General features: G+C 42.1%; 1 protein-coding gene across 4 annotated transcripts in view; it reads left to right on the top strand.

Moving 5' to 3' along the window:
• MYLK (myosin light chain kinase) overlaps positions 1-25,305 on the top strand; it is a 274,020-nt gene that overhangs the window by 163,800 nt on the left and 84,915 nt on the right. For all 4 annotated transcript variants that reach the window (XM_084807373.1, XM_084807386.1, XM_084807368.1 and 1 more), the window contains 3 exons: positions 6,515-6,761; positions 13,037-13,117; positions 13,499-14,544. In XM_084807373.1, the coding sequence (XP_084663499.1) occupies positions 6,515-6,761; positions 13,037-13,117; positions 13,499-14,544 (1,374 nt within the window). The remainder of the gene's footprint in view (positions 1-6,514; positions 6,762-13,036; positions 13,118-13,498; positions 14,545-25,305) is intronic.

Below are 25,305 nucleotides of genomic sequence, written 5' to 3'. Positions count from 1 at the left end.
ATCAAGTTACAATCTGTATGTATCTGTATCAAATTGTTATTTTTCTCGCTTAAAGTAACAATATGATACAGATGTGTGATGCTAAATGAAGTCATGTGTACTTAATGGTAAACTTGAAATATAGAATGTTTGTAGATAGAAATTCTGTGCATTACTAAAATAGGACTAGCGTAGGTACATTTAACTCTTAAGTTATGTTCACAGTGGCCTAATTTGGATATTGTCATCTGTTTAGATAATTCCAGGCTGTTAAAGAGTGGCTTTTGGACAATCTAAACAAATGAAGAGAGAGGAAGCGCATGTATATTGCACTTTGTTTTTCCAGGCTTATTTAGAATGTCAAAATAATGTGCCTGCCCAGACCTTAAGATCATCATCAGCGGCCCTTCTCCGTGAGCCCCTGCCAAAGGAAGTGAGGCGGGTGGCTACTAGGAGGAGGGCTTTTTCTGTTGTGGCACCCCGGCTCTGGAATGAGCTCCCTAGTGGGGTTCGCCTGGCACCTACATTGTACTCCTTTCGGCGCCAGGTGAAGACCTTTTTATTTTCCCAGGCATTTTAGCTTTCTAAATTTTTATCTTTGCTGTTTTAAATCTGTATTTTAAACTCCTGTACTGCTGCTAGGTTTTATTGTGGTTGTATTGTTATATTGTGGTTTTAATGTTCTATATATTTTAAATTGTTTTATTGTGTGTTGTTTGGTTTTAGTTTTTGTGAACCGCCCAGAGAGCTTCGGCTATTGGGCGGTATAGAAATGAAATAAATAAATAAATAAATAAATAAAATAAAAGTTGAACTCATTAGGGATGGGCAAACTTCCCAAAGCTCCCCTTGGATTAACTCGGAAATTACCCTGATTCCCTTAGTAGAATTTGCAAGAACTTGCTTTTTCCAAGCTCATAAAAATGACCCTGTCTTCAGTAATGACTCCATTCTTATGGGGTGAAAAATTTAGGGTGATGGGGTCCAACCCCCATATATCATCCACAGGAGGACGTGGTTCTTTGCCCTCCCATGTCATGCCATGGACTTCTTAAAATTAGCCCTATGCCACGTAATGGAGCAGCCTAGATGCATTTCCTTGCATATAGTCAATTTTATGACGCTTGTGGGGGGCCTTGGCACCTGAAGTTATGTCAACTTTAACTGCCAAAGCTCCACAGTCTCTGGCTGAATAAAATGCTCTACGCGGGCTGTGCAAAGCATTTGTTAGCCAGGGAAGCTGGCGATATCAATCTGAGTGAGGGCTTTAAAAGCTTGCCTTGCTTTTAAGGTAGGCCTTTACAAGCCTGGCTTAGAACTACAGTGACATCCTTATCTACTCCTGCAGAAAGATGCATAGGCTCTTGGGGACAACACATCTCTCTCTCTCATGGGAGGAAATGTAAGGGCTCACCTTCAAACTTCTAAGCAATCCTTGGAAAAGGGACTGTGCCCTTGGGCTTCTTCCCCTGCCCTATCCCCCACCCCTGTTTATTTAAAATATCTAATCCCTACCTTCTAATTTATCTAATTAGATAAAATATGTAATTGAAAAAAAAATATTTTATTTTTTAAAGCATCATGTGTTTGGTTTCAATATGATTGACAGTATTTCATCAGGGCATAGTTTAAAGATAAGACGTGTAAAAAATTGCTTCTTGGAGCAGCACTTTCAGAAGGAGCGTTTAATATCAACGTAAGTGAGAGTGAGGAACTAATCCAAAAGAGAAGTGTAGCTGAGCCACTAAGGAGTGCAGTGAGTGATTAACTGAGAATATTTGTGGACAGAAAGATGCAAAAAAATAAAACCAAAACTCTACTGCAGTTATCAGAGGAGAAAGAGGAGTCAAAAGGAGCAATCGATAAGGTAATTGCATGGATGCTGCTTGTTGAAAATATAACTTCTGGTAAGGCTGAACATAGAAGCAGATATTTTTTTAAAAATCAAAAGAATGTTCCTTTGGGTAAATTAGTCAGGGATTGGTTTGCTTTGTGTTGATTCATCACATCCATATGTCAGAGAATTCAGCTTTAGGTTGGGAACCCTTTTTCTGTCAAGAAAAATTCTCTCTGATGTAATCTGTCAGACACCGCAGTGAGCGGGTTGAGAGCCAAAGTGGGCAGGGCCACCCCTTGTTTCTCTTTCTGCCACCCCTTTTCTCAGTCTCTCTCTCTCTCCCTCTCTCTTTTTCTTTCTTCCTTTTAAATTTTAACTGTTCTTTATTTCATTTCTATTACAATACATGTACATTATCTATCTGTACAACTTTGTTGAACAAATGCATAATAAATTGTACAACAATGTACAAGTTATCCACACTATTAACAATGATAAGATGTACATATTTTATCCTAAAAAACAAATATATAAACTAAACTTTTGCTGTGACGTTATGTTTGAAAACATGCATTACAATTTATTAATACATATACCTTCTTATTTGTTATTTCAGTCATGGATAGTACCTTCTTGTGTTCAGTGATAACCACAGAATTTGTAGTAAGAGGGAACGCTCCATTGTTTTTCTCCATGTGTACAATAAAATTGTACCATTCTTCCGTAAAACTGTCCTTTTTGTCCTTTTGCTAATTTAATATTTGTCAATTTTTCTAATAACACATTCTGCCATACTCTGTTGTACCGTTCTTTAAGCGAGATTCCTTTTAGATATTTCCATTTGCTGGCTATCAACAATGTAGCTGCAGCTGTTAGAAATCTTACAAGTGTTTTATGTAATAAATTCTCATTATTACCTTGAAATATTCCCAGTAATGCTAATTCTGGTGTTTTTGATATGTTTTGTCCTGTTATTTTACTAATTTCTAGAAAAACGAAGTCCCATCTTTTTTCCACTTTCCCACATTCCAACCACATGTGTGCCTAGTCCTTTACATCCCCTCCAGCAAAATTTAATGTTGTCTGAATTAGTATGAGATAAGCACACTGGAGTGAGATACCAACCTTGTATCATTTTAATAGTTTGTTTCCTGATTTTAGAGGATAGGGTTTTAATTGGAAATCTCTGCCAAATTTTATTCCATTCTTCTTCACTAATTTGAATTTTCCTGTTTAGTTCCCAAACTTGAGTGCAGGTTTCGAGATGTTCCCATATCCGTTTCTAATAATATTTTATAAATTTTAGAGATAACATCCTTAGTTTGGCAGTATCTCTTTCTGACACCCCCATCCCTCTCTCTCTCTCTCTCTCTCTCTCTCTCCCTCTCTCCCCCCTCACCCCTTCTTCTCCCACCCAGTGAACTGCTTGGGAATGGACAGTTCACTCTTGTCTGATCTGATCACTTTTAGGGGATTTTGAAATTAGGCTGAGGGCTTCAGATTTCCCACTGCTAGTTTAGAGGATATTGATATTTGGACTCGATGGTCTTGTAGGCCCCTTCCAACCCTACTATTCTATGATAGATTAAATAACATTAACCTGATAATCCCAAATGCCCGAAGTGATGGGAAGGAGGGTGATCATTTAAAGTGTGTGGATAATAATCAGACTCCAGGATAAAAACTTGCAGGGTGCTTACTTGCATAGGGTTGCATTGCCATGAAGCTGTATAGGGTAGAAATAGTGGGTTTTGATAACTGGGAAATTTCAGCCTATCCAGGTTTGGCTAACTTGAGTTTACAGGTAAATATGTTGTTCTTTCCTGAATGTTGACTAGAGGCACTGTAATTATTATGTTAAGTGGCACTTAAATTCAGAGCTTGCTTAGCTGTCATACAGCTTTTCTTTCTAACTAAAGCTCTAGGCCCTTGGGAAACTTGTTCAGAAGCCAGACATTCTGGCTTCTTTTTATTGTTGTTCAGTCGTTCAGTCGTGTCCGACTGTTCGTGACCCCATGGACCATAGCACGCCAGGCCTTCCTGTCCTCCGCTCTCTCCCGGAGTGCGCTCAAGTTCATATTAATTGCATCGGTGATGCTATCTAGCCATCTCATCCTCTGTCGTCCCCTTCTCCTTTTGCCTTCAGTCTTTCCTAGCATCAGGGTCTTTTCCAGACAGTTTTCCCTTCGCATTAGGTGGCCAAAATATTTCAGCTTCAGCTTCAGTATCTGTCCTTCCAATGAGCAGTCAGGGTTGATTTCCTTTAGGATGGACTGATTTGACCTCCTTGCAGTCCAGGGGACTCGTAAGAGTCTTCTCCAGCACCACAGTTCGAAAGCATCAATTCTTCCTTATAGTCCAGCTCTCACAGCCATACGTTGCTACTGGGAAAACCATAGCTTTGATTAGACGGACCTTTGTCGGCAAGGTGATGTCTCTGCTTCTTACTATGCTGTCGAGGTTTCCCATAGCTTTCCTCCCAAGGAGCAAGCGTCTTTTAATTTCATGACTACAGTCACTGTCTGTGGTGATCTTGGAGCCCAAGAAAGTAAAATCTGTCACTGCTTCCATTTCTTCCCCTTCTATATGTCAGGAAGTGAAGGGGCCAGATGACATGATCTTCGTTTTTTTAATGTTGAGTTTCAAACCAGCTTTTGCACTCTCCTCTTTCACCCTCAACAAGAGGCTCTTTAGATTCTCTTCGCTTTCTGCCATTAGGGTGGTATCATCTGCATATCGGAGGTTGTTGATAATTCTCCCAGCAATCTTAATTCCGACCTCTGATTCATCCAACCCGGCGTTTCTCATGATGTACTCTGCATATAAGTTAAATAAGCAGGGCGACAATATGCAGCCTTGTCGTACTCCTTTCCCAATTTTGAACCACTCGGTTGTTCCATGTCTGGTTCTTACTGTTGCTTCTTGGCCCTCTTACAGGTTTCTCAGGAGACAGGTAAGGGTACTCCCATCACTTTAAGAATTTGCCACAGTTTGTTGTGATCCACACAATCAAAGGCTTTAGCGTAGTCAATGAAGCAGAAATAGACGTTTTTCTGGAATTCTCTTGCTTTCTCCATGATCCAGCGAATGTTGGTGATTTGATCTCTAGTTCCTCTGCCTCTTCGAAACCCAGCTTGTACTTCCGGTAGTTCTCGGTTCGCATACTGCTGAAGCCTAGCTTGTAGGATTTTGAGCATCACCTTGCTGGCATGTGAAATGAGCGCAATTGTGCGGTAGTTTGAACACTCTTTGGCGTTGCCCTTCTTGGAATTGGAATGTAAACGGACCTTCTCCAGTCTTGCGGCCATTGTTGAGTGTTCCAAATTTGTTGGCATATTGAATGCAGCACTTTAACAGCATCATCTTTTAGGATTTTAAATAGCTCACCTGGAATGCTGTCATCTCCGCTAGCTTTGTTGTTACTAATGCTTCCTAAGGCCGACTTGACTTCACTCTCGAGGATGTCCGGCTCAAGTTCAGTGACCGCACTATCATGGCTATCAGGGACATTAAGATCTTTCCTGTATATTTCTTTTGTGTATTCTTTCCACCTCTTCTTAATCTCATCTGCTTCTGTTAGGCCCCTGCCTTCTTTGTCCTTTATCATGCCCGTCTTTGCACAAAACGTTCCCTTGAGATCTCCAATTTTCTTGAAGAGATCTCTAGTCTTTCCCATTCTGTTGTTTTCCTCAATTTCTTTGCATTGTTCATTTAAGAAGGCCTTCTTGTCTCTCCTTGCTATTCTCTGGAACTCTGCATTCAGTTGGATATATCTTCCCCTTTCTCCCTTGCTTTCGCTTCCCTTCTTTCGTCAGCTACTTGTAAAGCCTCATCAGACAGCCACTTGGCTTTCTTGCATTTCTTTTTGTTTGGGATGGATTTCGTTGCTGCCTCCTGAACAATGTTACGGACCTCCGTCCATAGTTCCTCAGGCACTCTGTCTATCAGGTCTAATCTTTTTATTACCAGAACCATAAAAATAGTGGATGAACAGTACTTGATACCTGCAGTTACAAACAAGCCATTACGTTTTAAAGAAAGCTGTTCCTCCTAAGGTTGTATGCACTCTATACAGGAAGAAGGGAAAATAATCTCAGCAAAGGCCTCCCTAACTTCCCTTTTCTCTCCCTGCCGTTGACTATATGTGAAGCATACCCAAATATTTTTTTGTTGTGTGAGCATTGTGAGTTGTATTCAAAACTTGGATGCCAGTGCTTGATTTTTGGACCATTAAAAATATTGATCTTCCCCTTTAGTTTCTCTAGATATTAAAAAAGAACAAGTATTCCAAGGACTAACAATGTTAAGATCTTGAAATGGAGGGTTAACTGTTTGATGGGATTCTAAAGGTGGTAATGAAGAGTAATTCAAATTAGGAGAAGTGCGCTGCAGTGGGACCTGTGAGTTGCACAGGGAGTGGAAGAAGGCTGAATGTAGCCTGTGGGCCATGAGTTGTGAACCCCGGTACCAGGTCATGCTTCAGGCTATAAGACAACGTGACTGTGACTTCCTGCACTCAAGTCAGCAGTTCTGAGAGCAACTGTCCTATACATTGTAAATACCATGAGAAGCAATGATGGCCTGTCATAAACTAGTGTAAAGACTAAGCTGGCAACTTCAGGGCGAATGATACTACCTAGTCTGCTCAGTTTTTTTGTCCTACCACCCTTATGATTTGTTCATCTTTTTGTGTTACAGAACCCCAGGATGGCATTCAGCCATGGTTCATTAGCAAACCGCGGTCAGTGACCGCAGTAGCTGGGCAGAACGTCCTCATTTCCTGTGCCATTGCTGGAGATCCTTTCCCCACAGTGCACTGGTTCAAAGATGGTCAGGAAGTGACACCAGGAGCAGGCTATGAATTCTTACAGAATGAAGACATTTTCACGTTGATTATTAGGAATGTACAGGCCCGTCATGCTGGCCAGTATGAAATACAACTCAGGTACGTCAAGTGCTAGAACATAGATAGTGCTAGCTCATTATAATCCAGGGGTGGGCAACAAGTGGCCCCTGGGATACATCTGGACCCCTTCCTCTGGTGTGGGCCCTGCCACTGACGCATGGTGGCATGGTGGCAGCGGCAGAAAAACCTGGTTGTTTGCTGTCAAATTTTGGCAGCAAACTGCTACAGAGGCTTCAAAAGGACACATTTAGCTTACTTTCAAGATAGATTTGTCCTTTTGAAGCCTTCATAGCAGTTTGCTGCTCAAATTCAGTGGCAAACCATAAGGATTTTTTGCTGCCTCTGCAGATCTCGGCAGCACAGTGGTGGCAGGAGTGTGGCCTCGGGGGGGGGGGGATCTGAGGGATGGAAAGTGGTTCCTAAACTCCCAAAGTTGCACAACCCTGTGTAATCCTAAACTTAAACTGTGTGGCCGTAAATGTGATCAAGAAGAGATTTTAATAATTTGTAAATGATTAGTTGCGTTTACCTCCAACTTGTAGGTTGGTCATGGATTCCCAGAGCATCAGAACTCATGCCAATTGGCATGTGGGTTACATGTTAATCTCTGAAACACTTGTCAGCGTCGTGCTTTGCTGCAAGCACTTACTGCCCATCCTCTTGGTGGCCTCATCATTGATTTGTCTGCTCCTGATCATTTTTAAGGCTGCACGTTATATGGGCTTCCACGTTTTTATCCCCACCACACAAACCAAAATCAGGCAAGCAGAGTGGTGGAGAGAGGCTGCTTAACCCTTTCCCCTCCAGTCCTTTATCAGGTCAAATTCATCCTCCTGATTCACCCACAATGGGAGAGATATCAAGGTGATATGGGGACCCTATATCTTTCTCCTGACATATGAAAAAGCTTTAAGAAGTTGGTTTTGTCCTGAAAAAGAGGGGAGGGGAAAGGGATAAGTAATCTGTTTCTCCCACTACCCTTGACTAGTCTGTTTCTACCCACTTCTCTGACTCCCAGCCTGTCCAGGCTGATTTTGATTTTTAAAACATCATGGAGAAACTCTCACCCCATGTTTAACTTGTAATGTCTGCCGTTGTGTCATGGAATGTAGATTGCCTGAACAGCTGTTCTGTACATGATGATTTACCACACTAAATAAAGGGGGAGCCATTGCTTGACTAACTATTTCAATTGTATTATGGGTTAGGGCTCCATTTTTGTTATATTCTGTTTTAGGCATGGTCAGTCCTCAGGCGTGCAGGATCTACTTTGTTACTAGAACCCTGAGGTCCACCAACAGGAACTGGGGCAAAATAGTAATTCAGAGAAAAGAGTCAATTAGTTACTACATCCTGTCAGCCATTCACTGAGATGACCTGTATATACAAATACGAACCTACATCCGAGTTGTAATTCCTGGTCTATAGTAATAGCCTATCTTTTACTTTTGTGGACCCAGTGCACCTTTCTGTTGTTGTCATTGTTAAAGAATTAGGCATCAGAAATCCTTGGCAATCAATTGCGAATGACCCAACAATTTCTACCAGTGAATCTAGTAATCTCTACCAGCTATCTGCTTTCTACCCATGGTAGGTAGATTCATTGGTTTCACATGCAAAAGTCTCTGTACTCTTTGCAAGCAGAACTCTTTGTTCTACTGTCAAATATTTTATTATAATCTTGCACAGCGTTTATTTGCCCTCATATGTGTTCACTTTCCACTTTTGTGGAATTTGTTTTTAGATCTATTTAAAGGGTACTCTTGAAACATTAAATGTTTCTTCTTTTTTTACCAGTCAAAAACATGTTCAGATTTTTCCCTCCAGGCCAGGCTGATCAAATATAAAACCATATTCCCTGGTATGGTCTTAACGAACGTACTTGTACAATGTTCATACAGATAATATCATTTCATGCTATTTACTGCGCTTAGATGTCTTGCCTTATTCGGTTAATAATTTTGATTCTGTTTAACCTTCATGACTTTTTGGCCTGAGATACTTTTAAACAAAAGGTCTCATGTGCTACCTTTTTAGTTTTCATTCTATTAGTGAACAGTTCAAATGAAAGTTCCTTGTGCGGCCCAGTCCTGTGCATGGAACTTCAGTAAAACCTACTATTCAGTACTATTCAGTAGGTTTTACTCCCAGATAAATTGACCCTTACCTTAGGACAGCCTTCCCCAACAAGGTTTGTTTTTTGCCTTTTCCCCATGACACATTTAATGATATGTCTTAGAATAGGGGTGGAATTCACAGTATCATAGAATCAAAGGGTTGGAAGGGGTCTATAAGACCATTGAGTCCAACCCCCTGCTCAGTGCAGGAAGCCTGATTCCCAGACAGTCTCCCTTCCAAGTACTAACCAGGGCTGACCCTGCTTAGCTTCTGAGATCAGACAAGATCAGGAGGGGTGGTCCTGATAGGGTTCTGTTATCTTTAGGGAATTTTGAGCAGAAGGGACTCAGTTTGGTTTAGGTCGGAAGTTGAATACATTGAAGTTGAGGCCTTAATCACCAAAAGAGGTGAAGGCAACCCTTGTGGGGGGAGGTAAGGAATGAGTCAGTGGACTTAATTTCTACATCCCACCAGTGTTTGCAGGTACCAGTTATTTCTTGCTGTAAGGAGAGACACTTATAGGTGATATAGGTATTATAAACCAACATGACTAATTGATTGACAGATTGTGGAACTTTGCTTTAGTTTCCATCACAGAATCTGATGGATTTAAGAGAATCATGACACCACTACCAGCAGTATGCATTAGAACCATATTTCTCACTTTAAGCATCTGTTGCTAGAGTAAATACTCACTGAACTTTTCCCCTGAGAACTCAGCCACCTCAACTGTAACACATGGACTGATCTTCTGAGCAAAGATATTAATCTGCATGCTTCCTTCACATTAACAAAAAGAAGATAGGCCAATTGTCCTTCAATACACTGGGTATTAATGAAATCTGATTGTAACTGGAAGAAAGTTTATGTTTCAACAAAATGGAAAATTAAAGGCAACTGCTTAAAATAAAGTTCAGTATTTGACAAAAGGTGGCCTAGCTGCTGCTGCCCATAAAGCTGTGAAATTACCTACCTATCTGGGAATCTCCAGTTTCAGATGTTTATAAAGTATGTTTTTTGACTGTTTCTGTGAAAATAAAACTTGAAAATGTATGTGAACTGTGCATGCTAAATCCTCTCAGATCAGAGTGAGTAATACAGAGCATCTCTACACTAGCCTAAAATCCCACATTTAAAAGGGGGCTTTCTCCTTCTGTTTTAAATGCAGGATCACGATGGACTCCCTTTACATGCACTTCCTTTCCCCCCTCCCCTTTCCCCCCTCCTTTCCCCATTTCTTTCATGTGTTTCATTGATCTAGTTCCTCTTCTTGCGACTTTTCCTTTTTCACAGAGGGAACTTAAGTGGAACACAAGTGGGGTAATTTGATAGCTCATTATCTCTGATCTATTTAAAAATGAAATAAAGGTAATTTAGTGCAGGAGATGCCCTGGAAGTTAATGATGTCATCTAAAGGGCCTGCAAACTTCCGTGAGTGAGCAATCTCAATAGCAGGATAAAAGCTCCATGTGAAGAAGCCCACAGCTGGAAGAGCACACAGTGAACATCAAGCAGATCTGTCTAGGGATGTCGGAGAATTTCTCCACGAATCTCCGGGAGGCCAAATGCCAACGCATTCGGCCCCCCGAAATTGGTGGAGAAACGGTCTGCCACCCCCCCCCACCCCCCAGGATGGGACTTACCTTGGTCGAATGTCCCTGGCGGCGGCAGCTCCTGGTGGCGGTGCGGCGGCGGCGGCCGGTCTTCCGACCGGCTGCCGCCGCCGCCATTTCCAAGTAAAACAACAACAACAACAACAACAAACGTGATAGGCTACGTAAAGATTTATGTAGCCTATCACAGCTAGATTTTCAAAAAACACCGTGATAGGCTACGTAAATGTTTACGTAGCCTATCACGGCTGACTTTGGGGGGGGGAAGCGTGTACGCAAATGGCGGCGCCCATGGGCGCCGCCATTTACGTTCCTTATCTGGGCACGTGTAGTCTACGTAGACATTTACGTAGACTACGGCGAAAATAAGGGCAACGCTATTTGCGTTGCCCTTATTTTCACCGTAGTCTACGTAAATGTCTACGTAGACTACATGTGCCCACATAAGGAATGCAAATGGCGGCGCCCATGGGCGCCGCCATTTGAGTATGCACTTTTTTTTCCCCCCCAAAGTTAGCCGTGATAGGCTATGTAAACATTTACCTAGCCTATCACGGCTGACTGCAGGCCAGGGATGCAAACGGCGGCAGCTATGGCTGCTGCCATTTGTGTCCCAGCAGGAGAAGGGGTTTCGCAGCCGGAGGGACGGGGCGCCTCCCCCCCGCCCAGAATTTCGGGGGGAGGGACGGAGCGCCTCCCCCCCCCCGCAAAGCAAGCTGCGGGACCAGGTAAGGGACTTTCGTCCATCCCTAGATCTGTCATCTACACATGTAACAGTACATTCCCAACCAATGCTTTAGAATACCTGCTTTCCAGCAATCTATCTTCCACTACTGAAATCGCTGCCCATAGGAAATAGGAAAAGGTGTAAGCCAGCTGCCCTGGTGTGCTCCCCTCCCCACCCCCAGGAATGCCCCCTTTCCCCCAACTCTGCACACTGTTTTGTCAGTGCAGAAAGGTAGCCGGTGTGGTTCTCTCCATGCTGGCTATGAGGTGGAGGGGGCGGAGAGGACAGTTTCCTGCCTGCAAGGTTAATTTAGAAACGTGAATTAATTTTGAAGCTTTACAAAAATTGCAGATGGCGAGTTCCATCTTAGAATAAACATTCTGCCTTCTCTCTCTTTCTCTCAGGAGGGAACGCGTCTTCTAAGCTGCATTCTGCAACATGTTGCCTTCTGTTGCTTACTGCAACATACATACATATATAAAAATAATATCTAACAGCAAATAGTGTCATCTTTTGAAACTATTGTTTTCATTCATATCAAATTTTTGTAGATTAGCCTTGTCCACTGTCAGCATATGGCCCCAACGGATTATTTCTGAGGGAATGTAGACCTAAACCACAAAAAAATAAAGGTTCCCCACTCCTGGTTTAGTTATGGGTGTAGAAATCTATGGCTCAGTTCATGGCTAAGTGTGTTGAGCTTCAGGCTTATTTTAGTCCTACATCTCTGCTTTGAGGATTCTGCTAAAGTGCAGCCATTTTGAAAGCAGAACAGGATTAATATAAAAAAGAATACTTCTGGAGTTTCTCATGCTCCTATTTCTACACCCAATGTCCTGAGAATGTTTCCAGAGAGATAAATCTTTTTTAAAGAATTAAAACATGCACACACAGAAACCTTCCAGTCTACTTATGGGGTTGGGCTTTGACTGGGAAACCCTTGCAAATCCACCCTCTGATAAAATATCTCCCCCGTCTTTAACAGTTGGCAAAGGATAAAGCCATCTTAAAAAAAAATATATATATATATATGAAGAACTCCTTAGGATGTGGTAGCAGTGTTTATACAACTGCCTGAAGCCATGAAATCTGTGTTGCTTTTTCTGTGTTGCTTTTTGTTTCTTGGCATCTCATGGGGGAGATGAACCATATGAAGATGTATCTGCTGTGAAGCATAACACGGTATTGGGGGTGAGTGGGAAGAGGGGAAAGTATTTTAATGACTTCTTTAATGGGAGTCATTTCCAACAGGCATCTCTGGCATTCCTCTGCAAAAGGAAGAATAAGTGCTCAGCACCATATATGGTGACACTTTTATTTTTTTATTTTTAATATAAACATGCAGAGGCTGAAACAATCCATGAGGATTGATTGCACTGTTTGGCGAGGGAGGGAAAAGGGAAGGGAAAGGGGGACCCCTGCTCTTATTGTCTTTGTGTTAGAAAAGTTTAAAAGTGTGGTCTTGTATAAACAGACTCTGGGGCAAGGGTTGGAGAGTCTTTAAGCATTGCAAAGCAGCCTCCCCGTCCCCCTGGCTTGGTTTTGATATTTGTTTTCCTTCAGGTTGTTTGTGTGGAGGTGCCCTCTCTTCCCGCCTGCCCCCAGTCCCTTTATTTGGAAGTATGCTAGCACTGCTTGTATGTGCCTTTCATAAAGTATATGAACTCCACATGAGCTTTGGGGTGGGGAATATTGTTTCTTTTTAGCCAATGATAACCAATGTAGCTGTCTACTGGGCTGGGTGAGGGAAATTTTAAGCAAAGTTGGAGGGCTGATCTGTTCTGTATGCTGTTCAGTTTCTAGCAAAGAGAGCTGTTTTCCTTACTGATTCTGATTTTGTTTAAAAAAAAATTCAGGAACCCAGTTGGAGAATGCAGCTGTCAGGTGTCTTTGATGCTGAGAGAAAGTTCAGTTTCCAAAGGAGAAATACACAGCAAGTGAGTACAGTTCCCAGGGACTTACATGGGTGGGTTCTATTTTTTGCTCTGCTAATTCTCTTCCCTTCTAGACTTGGGCTGGCTGCTGTTCAACCTAATCCCCAAATGTGACCCAACAAATTGTTTTCATCATACAGCTGAAGCAAACTATACCAAGCCAGTATGGAGCACATTTTTTTAGGGTGCCCTTATATGGTTCCTGAAGTCATCACTGATGCAATAAACTAATGGAGCATGTCCCTCTAATCAACCTTCCCTTCTATAAACATATTTTGTCCTGGCTCTGAGGTGGTTCCAGGATATTTTAAACCAGCTCTTTGCTTGCTTGCTTTCTCTCCTCCCTCCCCCCAACCCCCGCACCCAACCCTTCTCTTCTTGCAGTGGGAGGCAGACAGAACGAAGCGATGTTGATAATCATGATGCACTGACATTTGGAAGCATTGGTGGCTTCAGAAGGAATACTGGTGAAGCCCAGCAAGTTGAGGAAGAGCAGGAGGACGTCCGTGGGGTGCTTAAAAGGCGAGTTGAAACCCGAGAGAGCACAGAGGAAAAGCTTAGGCAACAAGAGGCCGAGCAGATTGACTTCCGTGACATTTTGGCAAAGAAAGTCAACACCAAAAGCTTTTCCGAGGAGGAGTTGAAGGAAATTCCAGCTGAGCAAATGGACTTCCGTGCTAACCTGCAGCGACAGGTCAAGCCCAAGACCTTGTCGGAAGAGGAAAGGAAGGTCCATGCTCCTCAGCAGGTCGACTTCCGTGCAGTGTTGGCTAAGAAGGGCACCCCCAAACCTTCCTTGCTAGAGAAGGCACCAGCCCCAAAGCCAGCCACCCCAGATTTTAGATCGGTGCTTGGTGGAAAGAAAAAAGCACCAACTGAGAATGGTGGCCCTGGTGCCCAAGGCCAGAATGCCAGCGCCAGCTCGGAAGTGCAGAAACCCAGCAGCATCTCCAAAGCATCAGATGCCAGCACCAACTCAAAGAATCCACCAACATCCAAGGCACTGGACACCAAAAATGCCAGCTCTAAAATACCAGCCACCAGCACAGTTTCAGAAGCCAAAGATGCCAGCTCCAGATCTAAAACTCAGAATGCTAGCACTAACTCTGAAGCCCAGGTTGTCAGCACCAACTCTGAAGTGCCACATGCCAAGTTGGGGGAGAAAGAGGAGAAGAATGATATCAATTGCAAAGGTGGTTGCCCGTTGGTAGTAGATGGGCGGTTAATTGAAGAGAAAGTGAAGGATCACAAAACAGAACCTAAGGGGACAGCACCATCCTTTACAGAAGTGCTAAAAGATACCCATGTAGTAGAAGGTGAAAAATTAGTCTTGAAGTGTCAGGTTTCCTCACAACCACCTGCTGTTGTCACCTGGACTCTGGATGGGAAAGTCATCAAATCATCAAAGTTTATTGTCCTCTCCCAAGAAGGTAAACTTATGCAAATGGAAAGCCAGTTCCATGGCATGCCACTGTTATAGCCTGCTTCTTTGATTTCATCCTTTTTAACTTCTTACATATATCACTGTACTATATTTTGGTGCTATCTCGCTAATAGATTCCAGATGTGTCTGATGTTGTTGCTGTGTAGGGAACAAGGAATAGTCTTATTAAACATGTTTCCTGCAGATCCGCTTCTAACAACTTACAGATGGCTATTTTTTTTCCATAAAGTTGAATGTTCTTAGATTCTTGTCTAAGTTTCATTTGAATGTAGTTTCAGAGTTCTCAACACCAGTATCTACTTAAAATTGAGGATTTAATTGGGAACTGGTTTATAGCAATGGTATTGCATTGCTGTCAGTATCTAAATTCAGGTGTGATTCCCATGTTGAGTGAAAACTTTAGGGTGGCTATTGCTGAGTTTTCAAGAAATGTGAAGGGAATGGCTTAAGGGATAAATGGGTTCTGTAACTCCTGCCCTGGAAAGAATTTTCTGAGGTAAGAGTTAAGCAACTTAACTCCCAATATGTTCAACTTAGATGTTTTAATTATTGTTAATACTGCTTGACAGATAAGTTGACAAGTTAGCTTCCGATGCACTGCAGTGTATCATAATTCAGGAAATGCCTTTTTGAAGAGAATATCCTGTTTTTACAAATCTGATAGGGTCAATGATAACCTAAGCGCTACCTAATCCAGGTCTCTATGCAAGAGTGGATTCTCTGTTCCAAACATTCCTAACAATTATGCCGTGTATGTGTGTGTGTGTATCACGCCACAGTTTTAATGAATCAAAGTGCTTCAGGTGCCCAAGCCATGAAACACACTACGGGGGAATGTTTAAAATTTGAATCCTCTAAGGCTTGATTTGAGCCAAGGCTTGTTGGGACTTAGTTCTGCAACCTATTTTTAATACCACCGTTTTGCACAGGGATGTGTCAAGTTGTAATGAGTAGGAAAGTGTGGTATAAATTTAAAATAATGAATATAAGGGTGAATACAAGTTTTTGAGAATACGTGTAGTGTTTTTTTCTCACTATAGCCACTCTCCATATGTATGAAAGATACCCTCAGGGTGGGCTCTCCTTTTGTTGGTCTTTATCTTCCTCACTGCTGGCTTCTTCTCAAGGAAAGAGCTGGTGAGTAAGCAGGCAGGCAGCAGCTTTTGTCCCTTAACTGTGTTGCCATTGTTGTTGCTACTCATTTGCTCATCCTTTCTGTACCAGAGGGTGGGTGAGCAAAAGCAAGCAAACAGGCAGCAACAGCAAGGAGGACCAGTAGCAGAGTCAGGGTTTCTCAGAGGTGGGCCTTGGTGGGACCAGTAGTGTCGCGGTAAACTTTGAAATGCAGGTATTCATCGTGACAGTCCCCACAGCCAGCCCCCAAGGAAAGTCCTAAATGGAGTGTTAATCTAAATATCTGTATCTATCTTTATCTGTCTATCTACACACACCCCATCTCAAGGTTTTTCAGGAGTTTCTTTTGTATCACCAAGGAGAAACATTTTATCTCCAAATTTTCTAAGGGTGGACCTTTTTTTTTTATGGAGGAGGTGCATTATATCTTGTGAGACCCCTCTCCCCCGCAATCTGAGGTGGTGCAGCCCTGACAGAGATTTACTCTCTCAGTGAGAATTAGGCCAGGGGTGGGCAACTTGTGGTCCTCCAGATGCTTTGGCCTATAACTCCCATCATTCCTCACCACTGGCAATGCTGGCTAGGGCTGATGGAAGTTTAATCCAAACCATCTGGAGAGCCACAAGTCGCCTACTTCTGTCTCTCACAGCTCAGTACTGACACTTCCCAGCTGTGTGTGTGTGCACCGAATTGCCATGCACTCATGCAATGACTCCCATTTTGCAGTTGCTTGGTGGTGCTTCCATTTTGAAACAAATCCAAGGTTTCAAGCCGTTCAGTGCATAGAGCAGGCTAATTGTCCATTATGTATGTCCCTGGCTGTGGTTTGAGATGGTGTGGGGGACAGTCTCAGTTCCTGGTGAGGGAATGACATGGACATACTTGTTATAAATGGCTATTTGCTGTTTGTTATTATACCCTGAATTTTCCAGTGTGTCATTCATAAAATAGGTAACTGTTTTAAGTATAATATTCCATTAACTGTTTTCTCTGACTGGTAGCACAAAGTTCCACATAAGATGAGGTTGGTAATTCCTTATAAAAGCTCATGCTTTTAAAGTAAAATAATTTCAGGTAGTCTTAAAGGTACAGCTTGACTCTTTGAAAAATAACAACACATATATTTTTAATTATACACTACATTTGGCTGCTTAGTTTACCTTTGTTAGGTACCTGTTTTTGCCTAGAATGTTTGCATGACCCTGCAGCCATAAGAGCAGCTGTATAGGAATGGCAGATAGCTCTTTTCAGCATTCTCTTGTCAGCCTGAAAATTCTATTTATTAAAAATTCAGGATGGTTTGCCCTATTACGGTGAAATTTGTCACTGAGAATCTACCCAGTGAAGGTTATAATCTGATCACTTTGAAAGATTTAGCTGAAGAATGGCTGAATTATAGCAGTTTTAAAAAATGCATTAAAATGTAATAGTCCTGTGTTTCCTAAACACCCAAAGCATACCTTAAATTTCTCCTTTTGGCAACTTAAATTAGGTCAAAAATTCAAGGATATTGCAGGTTTAGTAAAAATAAATAAATCACCGTGTATCTCTAAACATAGTGGTTTTCAAAGTTCGCTTTTGCCAAAGGCAAAGTTTGAGCACATGTCTGACTAATTGAAATTAAGTAGGTGGGGCCTGCTTTCTAAAAGAAAAATGGCCATTGCCAGAGTGAGCAGGCTGTATTAGTAGAAGCAAGTTCGCAGTGGAAAGGGTACTGCTGTCTTCCCCCCATGCACATTCAGTGCAACCTCCCCCAATCTGGTGCCCTCCAGTTGTGCTGGACTGCAATTCCCATCTTTCCCAGCTAGCATGGCCTTTGACAGAAAAAAACGGTTCCCCACCCTGTTTTAAATTGAGGATTTGTTGGTGTGTGTGTGCGTGCGAGAGAGAATGAGAGAGAGAGAAAGAGCAAGCAAGCATGTGTATGAGAATGGGACATCAAATCTCATTTTATTTTTGAAAGATATCCATCCTTTTTCAGTCTGTCTGATTATTCAGGACAAAAATTGTGGCCATTATCTTTCACATTCTAAGTTATCTGTGGCGAAGTGGTAAATTTTGAATCTTCCTGAACTCAATGAAGAAAAATGGTCTTCAGTGCACTAGTTACCCCTTTTCTGGTCACTTAAGTGTGTGCTGATCCTTTAGAGCCTTGCCTGGGGAAAAATAGATTTCGGTGTGAGTGCCAATATATATCTTGGAAATATAGAAGCTGTTTTGAACCAGGTCAGACTGTTTGTATATCTACTCTGGTATTGTCTACTGTGACTGGAGCACAAGGTATAAAACAGCGGGCTAATTATTTGACAAAGCCACCTGAGTGCGTCCGAAAGCACAAACTTTTAATCTTTTTTATGGATTTGTCAAGTTTGGGCACAGTCCTATGGGTTGCTCCCTGGGTACTCATAAGCCCCCCTGAACTTGGAGGCTTATGAGTATCGTAAGCAGAGTGGGAGGCACCTCATGCCTGCCTCTGTGCATTTAAGCTAGACAGGCAATTTCTCCTGTCTTGCAGGGGCTTTGGGGAGGGGGAAGGAAGGAGGCTCAGGCGGCAATAGGAAAAGACGCAAGCCAGCTGCCCTGGTGTGCTCCCCTCCCCACCCCCAGGAATGCCCCCTTTCCCCCAACTCTGCACACTGTTTTGTCAGCGCGGAAAGGTAGCTGGTGTGGTTCTCTCCATGCTGGCTACGAGGTGGAGGGGGCGGAGAGCACAGTTTCCTGGCTGCAAAGTTGGAGCCCTGTCTTATATCCAGGAAACCAAAGAATCCTATGTCCCCCAGATGCTGTCTAGGGGGCAAAGGATTGCTCTCCCCTTTACTTTAAAACAAGTAAAAACATGGACATAATGTTTAGCGCTTCAATCTAGGGATGCATGGATCTTGTTAAATCCGTTGTGTCTGTTCTGTGGATTGTCAGGCATCTTCTGTTCCATCATCCACTCATGGATGGAATTGGATTTTTTTTAACCAGAACTTCGTTCTACTTGCGCTAATGCACATTAGCACTAATGCACATTTGTGCAAATGTGCTAATCCGTATAAGTTAATGTGAATTAGTGCTAGTGTGCATTAAGTAATGTGGATTAAAGCATTTGAGCAAGTGTGCATTAGTGTGAATGCATACTTGTGCTAATATAGATTAGTGCTCATATGAATGAGTGCAAATCCTCTCCAAAAGTGAAAAAATAGTTCGCAAGTCTGTGGAATTCCCATGACTTGGAAAAAGCCAGTCTACTGCAGAATCTCCAGGTCAGATTTATAGAAATCCAAACTCATTTGAATCAGTTGCAGATTTCTCTGACATCCCTACTTCAGTCCTATATCTACTTACCTGGGAGTAAGGCCTATTGAATACAGGAGAATGTTTGGTTGCTGATCACATGGAGGGCTGTAATCACATTGAGACAAACATGGTTTCCGCCTCTCGTCAGACCTTTCATTTCAACCTGGGAAGGTCTGAGATGGAGGGATGAGACTGGCACGCATGTCCCTGTGTCCCCTTGATGGTTAGAAATCCATAACTCCTGAATAGGGCATGTGTTTTACTCATGTCCTAAAGCATGTAGCATATTATGGTCCAAAACCAGCAGCAGACTTCCTATCTTGCATCACTAGGAACATAGGAAGCTGTCTTATACAGACTCAGACCATTGGTCCATCTAGCTCAGTGCTGCCAATGTGGAATGACAACAGCTCTCCGGGGTTTCAGGCAGGATTCTTTCCTAGCCCTACCTGGAGATGCCAGGGACCACATCTGGAATTTTTTGTGCACAAAACATTCAGTGGAACCACTGAGCTATGATTCACTGTATCTGTGCCTACTTGCTTATCCTCCTGAGATTCAATATAGTGAAAGAGAAACATGCCTAGTTTTGATGCCCTGTACAGCTGTCACTTCAGCCAATCTACGAGCAACACTGAATAAGCTTTGCATCTAATGCTGCATCTAATGTCATCCTCTGCTTTTAAAAAGGCTGGTGGAGTAGGGAAAAGATGAGTTAATGCTACTTGGGGCTAACTCACCTTAATGGACTTAATTCCTACAAAGCTATTTTTGAATTGTCAGTGTATTCTCTGTGCCCAACTTCCTTAGTAGAGAAAGACTCATCAGAACCAGGTGTTAGGCCTCTTGTTGGTCCCCCACCCCACTCTCATTCTGAGTTTTGTATTGGTTTTAAGTAGGGCTGCAATTCATCATTTAAGGGTGCAATCCTATGCAGATAGGTGGCCGCCTCTCTGAACTCAGAGGCGACCACCTATTCAATGCAGGGCAGGAGAAGCACAGAGGGGATGATTTTGATTTCAGCTGTCTAGCCATGGGAGGGCGGAGTGGGGGAGGAGGCTGCCGGACGACACATAGGATGTGTCTAACCAGCATTTCCACCCTCCCCGCCCTGGAACGGCCCATTTTAGCTGCTCCATTTTCCTTTTGCAAGCGCGGAGCACAGGGCTGCTCAGCGCTGCCTGCGAAGTGGGGAAGGTTGGTTCTCTGGGAACCGACCTCGGATCACGGGCTCTGAGGTTGGTTCCCTGAAAACCAGATAACCTATGGCTGTCTAGCCACTGACTAGCGGCCATAGGATTGCTCCCTAAATTAGTTTATTTTGAACAGTTAAAAAGCCAGCAGGTGTTTTTTTTTTTAAACCCACTTACTTTAACACAAGCAGGATTTATAAACACTGTAGATGGTAAGTACTATCTTAAAGAGGCATTTCTTCCTATATGAGAGAAGACAGAATGTCTCTTCTAAAATCATGCATGCTGTGACACATGCATGCATCAACCAAAAAACTTTGGATTTTTAGTCATAGTTAGGATAGGCCCATTGAAAGTTAGACATGACTAGCATAAGTTCCATTCATTGCAGTGGTCATTATGATTAAGTCTGGATCCAACCCACTGAGGTTTGTTTTGTTTTTGTTTTTATAAGTCTAGATTTTTAAAAAGATTTAATTGATTGATTAATTGATTTAATCCATCGAAACATCCAGTTGACTAAGATTTCTTTAATTGGAGAACAGTCGTAGTTTTAACAGTTAGGGAATAATGCATTGCCAGACTGCTTCTTACAAGTGGACAAAGAAGAACCTAGCCTCTGTATAATGTAGCTAGGACCATAAATGGTGTACTTTCCATTGATTAATTGACTTCAGAGATGGGGGAAGGGCCATAGCTCAGTGGTAAGACACATGCTTTCCTTACAGAAGGATCCAGGTAGGGCTGGGGAAGTCCCCTTCCAAAGACCCTAGAGAGTCATGACCAGTCAGTATGGAGTCTATGCTCTATAATAGGATATAGAGCAGGGTGGGCAACACATATGCAGCCCCCTGGCCTGCAGTGTGGTTCTCACTTCCCCTCAATTTGCCGCTGCTGCGGTGGTGGTAGAGACAAAATGATTGGTGGTTTGCCACCGAATTTTGGCAGCAAACTGTGACAGTGGCCTAAAAAGCCCAGTTTTAACTTTTTAAAACATGTGCATTCATTCTGCGGGTGTAACCTGATTCCATTTATTATGAATGGTCAGCAGATTTTGTTTTTAAACATATGAGGGTGGATTTACTCTCCCAAAGTATTTTATAATATGTTATCGTATGCATCAGCATCATACGTCAGTTCTTCCTTAGTCACTTTTCTGTTGAAGGTAACTAACTGTTCTTGGGTTCAATATTTTGTGAGAACGATTCTAGCTGAAGTAAATAAATTAGCAACTAGAGTTGTATGTTGAGTTCTAACATATGGATTCAAGCCATTTAGTAAAGTAAAAGATGGACAGAGAGGGGATTCATATCCAAGAATTATCTGGATACACTCCAGTATTGCTTTCCAATATTTTTGGACAATCATAGAACCTCAGGAAATATGAAAGAAGATTCCAGTATAGTTTTTACATTTTCAACATTGTTCATATTGTTGTATTACTTGTGAGACTATAATACCATTTATATTAGTATGTATTGATTTTCTGTACAGCCTGTATTAAGGGATTGATTTGTTAATATCCTTAAAAATTGTGTGCAAACTATGCCTTACACTTATATACATCCTTGTAGTGTGTTCTTCTTTTCTAGCTTGCCTCTCATTGTAATGGGTGAATGATGCATCACAGTGGGTAAGACTTCTACCCATTTGGAAACTCATGTGATTATTTTTGATACATTTGGATGTTGAATGTAATTGTGAATAATTCACTCTCAGAATTCTGCTTAGATGGCCAGATGTTTTCTTAGTGGGAGATGAAGTAGCTGTGGTTCTAGCCAGCTGGGACCATAGTTTTTTTTAACTTTGATGTTTTTAGTTTTACTCAACAGATGTTTCCTCCTTCATCTTAAGTACTTTAAAATTAGCAGAAGGATAACATCCCCTTTCTTCAGAGTCCCACCCCAAAACCTAAGTGGGAGGGTAGATTTGGGAATAGTTCCTGTTGAGAAAGTGTACTTGGGGCTGCTTCCCGTGTTACAGTAGAAATGAGTAAGCTGCATCCACTACTAAGTTTGCCAGAATACAATCTGGAGTACACACACTTAACCTTTTCTAATTGCCCCAATGAAGTGAGGGATGAGGTAGCCACAGTTGCTCCTGCTTGTCCTCTCCTGTCCTTTCATCTGCCCTTCTTCCAGGTCTTTAATAGCAAGCAGGACTCCATGTTTACCCTTCTGCAGGCTGGATGAAAGGGACAGAAGAGGAACAAAAGGAAGTAATATGGCAACCTCACTTCCCGTTTATTGGTTAACACACATTTGGGATAACACATTTTGTCTGTGTTGGGACCTGGCAGCCCTATCTGCTACTACATACATTTTTTATATGTCCATTGTGGAAACTCACGGTGATCCCCAGTGTGTTTCGGTAGCATGCGTGTTAAAAAATAGGCATATAACTGCATCAGATGTTGCGGGGTAGAAATCAGTACACACTAAATTTAAATGTGGGCACACTTCAACAATAACATGTAATGTGACAGTAAAGTTAGCTTAACTGAAATCCTCAAAATTGTTTACTTCTAGCCCCCAAGCTTAATCATCTTTCAGCTTTCGGCATCCTTTTAGGCATTTGTTGCCTATTAAAATTGCACAAGGTACACAGTCTAAGTGATTCCAGCTGGTACAGAGGGAAACATGTTTTGCTGACAGAGATAGGAAAGTAAAAGACAAGAACTATCCTGTTTTGATGCTTTCCATATTTGTTTTGAAGTTCACTGACTGTCAGCATGGCAAGAACTAGAAATCTTTTGCCAAATTTGTGCTATTGTGGTTGAACCAAACATCTTCATGTAAGCCCCAAACTCCAGGGACAGTGTCTAAAAAGTGTTTAAGCCTAAACCTCCCTCTAAACTCTCCGAAGATTTGATTCTTCTCACAGAATTGCTACAGATATTCCAATATATTTCCACCTATAAACATTTTGACCACACGTTTGTGCCTAATGCACAAGTGTAGCTTACTCAAGGCATTGCAGTGCTCTCTTCACACAGATATGTAAACCTCACAATGCACCATTAGTTGGCAGACAGCTATATAAACAGATTGGGGAAGGGGGGCAGGTCAACATTCACAGCGGTCTTGTTATTCTCCCTCCTGGGATTTCATTTTGTAAGGTGCCAAGAAATTCAAAATTCCCGACTGGAGTCACCAGACAGAGCTTTCTCAGAACTATGAGAAAAGAATCTCATCTCTGGAGGTCAGCAAGGGCTTTTGCAGAGGAAATACCAAATGCTTCATTGAGAGACATTTGGCCTCCCAGCCCAGGGAATGAAGCAATTGCCTAGGTCACAGAATGCAGAAGCTTCTTTGGAAAGTTTTGTGTCTCTAGTAAATATAGTCTGTGTTGCGTTTTGTTTGGACATTTACTTTAAAGAATTGTAAGAGAAATACATGTTCATGATTAAAGACTGTGACTCCAAACACTTTTAACGTACTGGACCATAACAACAACAACAACGAGGACGACGACTACTACTGTTATTAAGTTTGTATGTGTCCTGTTTCATACAATTAGCGTGGATGGAGTTTGCCCCATTAGTGACAGAGATTGGCCAATTGGTGGTGGGTTTGCCTTATGAAAATCTCCACTTGGTATGAGAAGATGCAGTTCAAATTAGTTCCTCTAGAACAGACTTCCTCCATGCAGCTGGGAATGATGGGAGTTGTAGTCTTAACACATCTGGATGGCGCCAGGTTAGCGAAGGCTGCTCTAGAAAATTCTGACTCAAGAAGAAGGAGCATAATGATTCAGTGTGTAGACAAAGTGGAACTTTGGAATATGATTCTCACTTGACCCAAATATCACGGGTAAGCAGAAAGAAACAGATTGTATAGGAGTTGTTTCTCACTACCACTTACGAGTCTCCATCATAGTTTATTGTTTGGGGGGGGGGGCTTTGATGTTCTCAAATAAAAACAACCTTGCAAAGTTAGGGTCGTTATTTTTTCAATAAAGATGACTGTACCAATATTAATACTAATAGAACAGCCATTTTTATTTTTTAAGTGATATTGTAGGAATCCTGACCTCAAGTTCTAATTTGTCTAGACACCGAAACATGGTGCTCCTTCTTAAAATAAGAACAGTACAGCCATTTTATTCTTAAAATAAAATTGTTGTACTATACTGACGCCTTTAATAGTTCTCGGTGAAATAGTCTTCCTTTACATGCCAATCATTTGTGTGGACAAAAACAAAATTACTCTCATTTAAAAAAAAAGTACATTATGTTCTAAGGTTGATTGCAAATAGTTTTTCAGAGACTTGAAGGTGGATTATTGCTCACCAGCACACACCGTTGTTTCTATCCCACTGTGGTCTCCGGTTGAATATTTTTGCAGCTTTTTGCAAAGGCCATTTAACTTGGGACAATAGTAGGAGATAAATATGCTCAATCATACCACCACCTTCAGTTTCTGAAAAACCTTTCTGCACACAGCTTAAGATGTGTTGTCTAAAAAGTCAGGCAGGCCTTTCTTTATTCAGAACATGTCTACAAAGTTCTGTAATTTCTCTGATGTTAACATCTTCTTTACGCAGATTTAGTCTTATATGATTTTTTTCTCTCCCATCAGCACTCCTTTGAGAATGTTTTTTTTATTGTAGATCATAAAATTACTTGGCAAGGCATCAGTAACCACAGAAGGAAAGCCAGCTGGGAGACAGGAGTGTGCACTGCTGTGCCACATTAAATTAAATTAGAGCGAGATCTACTAACTGGAAGTCAAAGGGACTAGGAAATGGGGTATTCACGTAGCTTTGGAGCAGGGGTGCGCAATCCTTTTAGCTCTGACGTCTGCATGTGATACTGGCTTAGGGTTTGGGGGCCACATGTGCATGTACACAGACCAGTAATCCTGACACAGATGGCTCTTTTCTACCTGCTAGCAGGAGCAGAGAATGAGCAATGTGTATAGGGACTGCAGGAGAGGGACTGGAGAGCCTTCTGTCCACTCCCTCCATGATCCTCATATGGATCACTTTTCCCGGTGAAAAAAGAGAGATCTGTATGAGGATCTCTGCAGGATGGAATTTGGTGGCTCTGGCAGGGGAGTCGGGGCACCCTGGGGGACTGCAATTAAGACCTTGGGGGCTGCATGTGGCCCCTGGTGTCATGGGTTGTGCTTTAAAGT

The sequence above is a fragment of the Heloderma suspectum genome, chromosome 1 (assembly GCF_057233095.1).
Source record: "Heloderma suspectum isolate Gila_16-S chromosome 1, 16-S_ref, whole genome shotgun sequence".
Classification (NCBI taxonomy): Eukaryota; Metazoa; Chordata; class Lepidosauria; order Squamata; family Helodermatidae; genus Heloderma; species Heloderma suspectum.
Note: the sequence above shows the minus strand (reverse complement) of the source record. Positions and strands in the feature narration are given on the sequence as shown.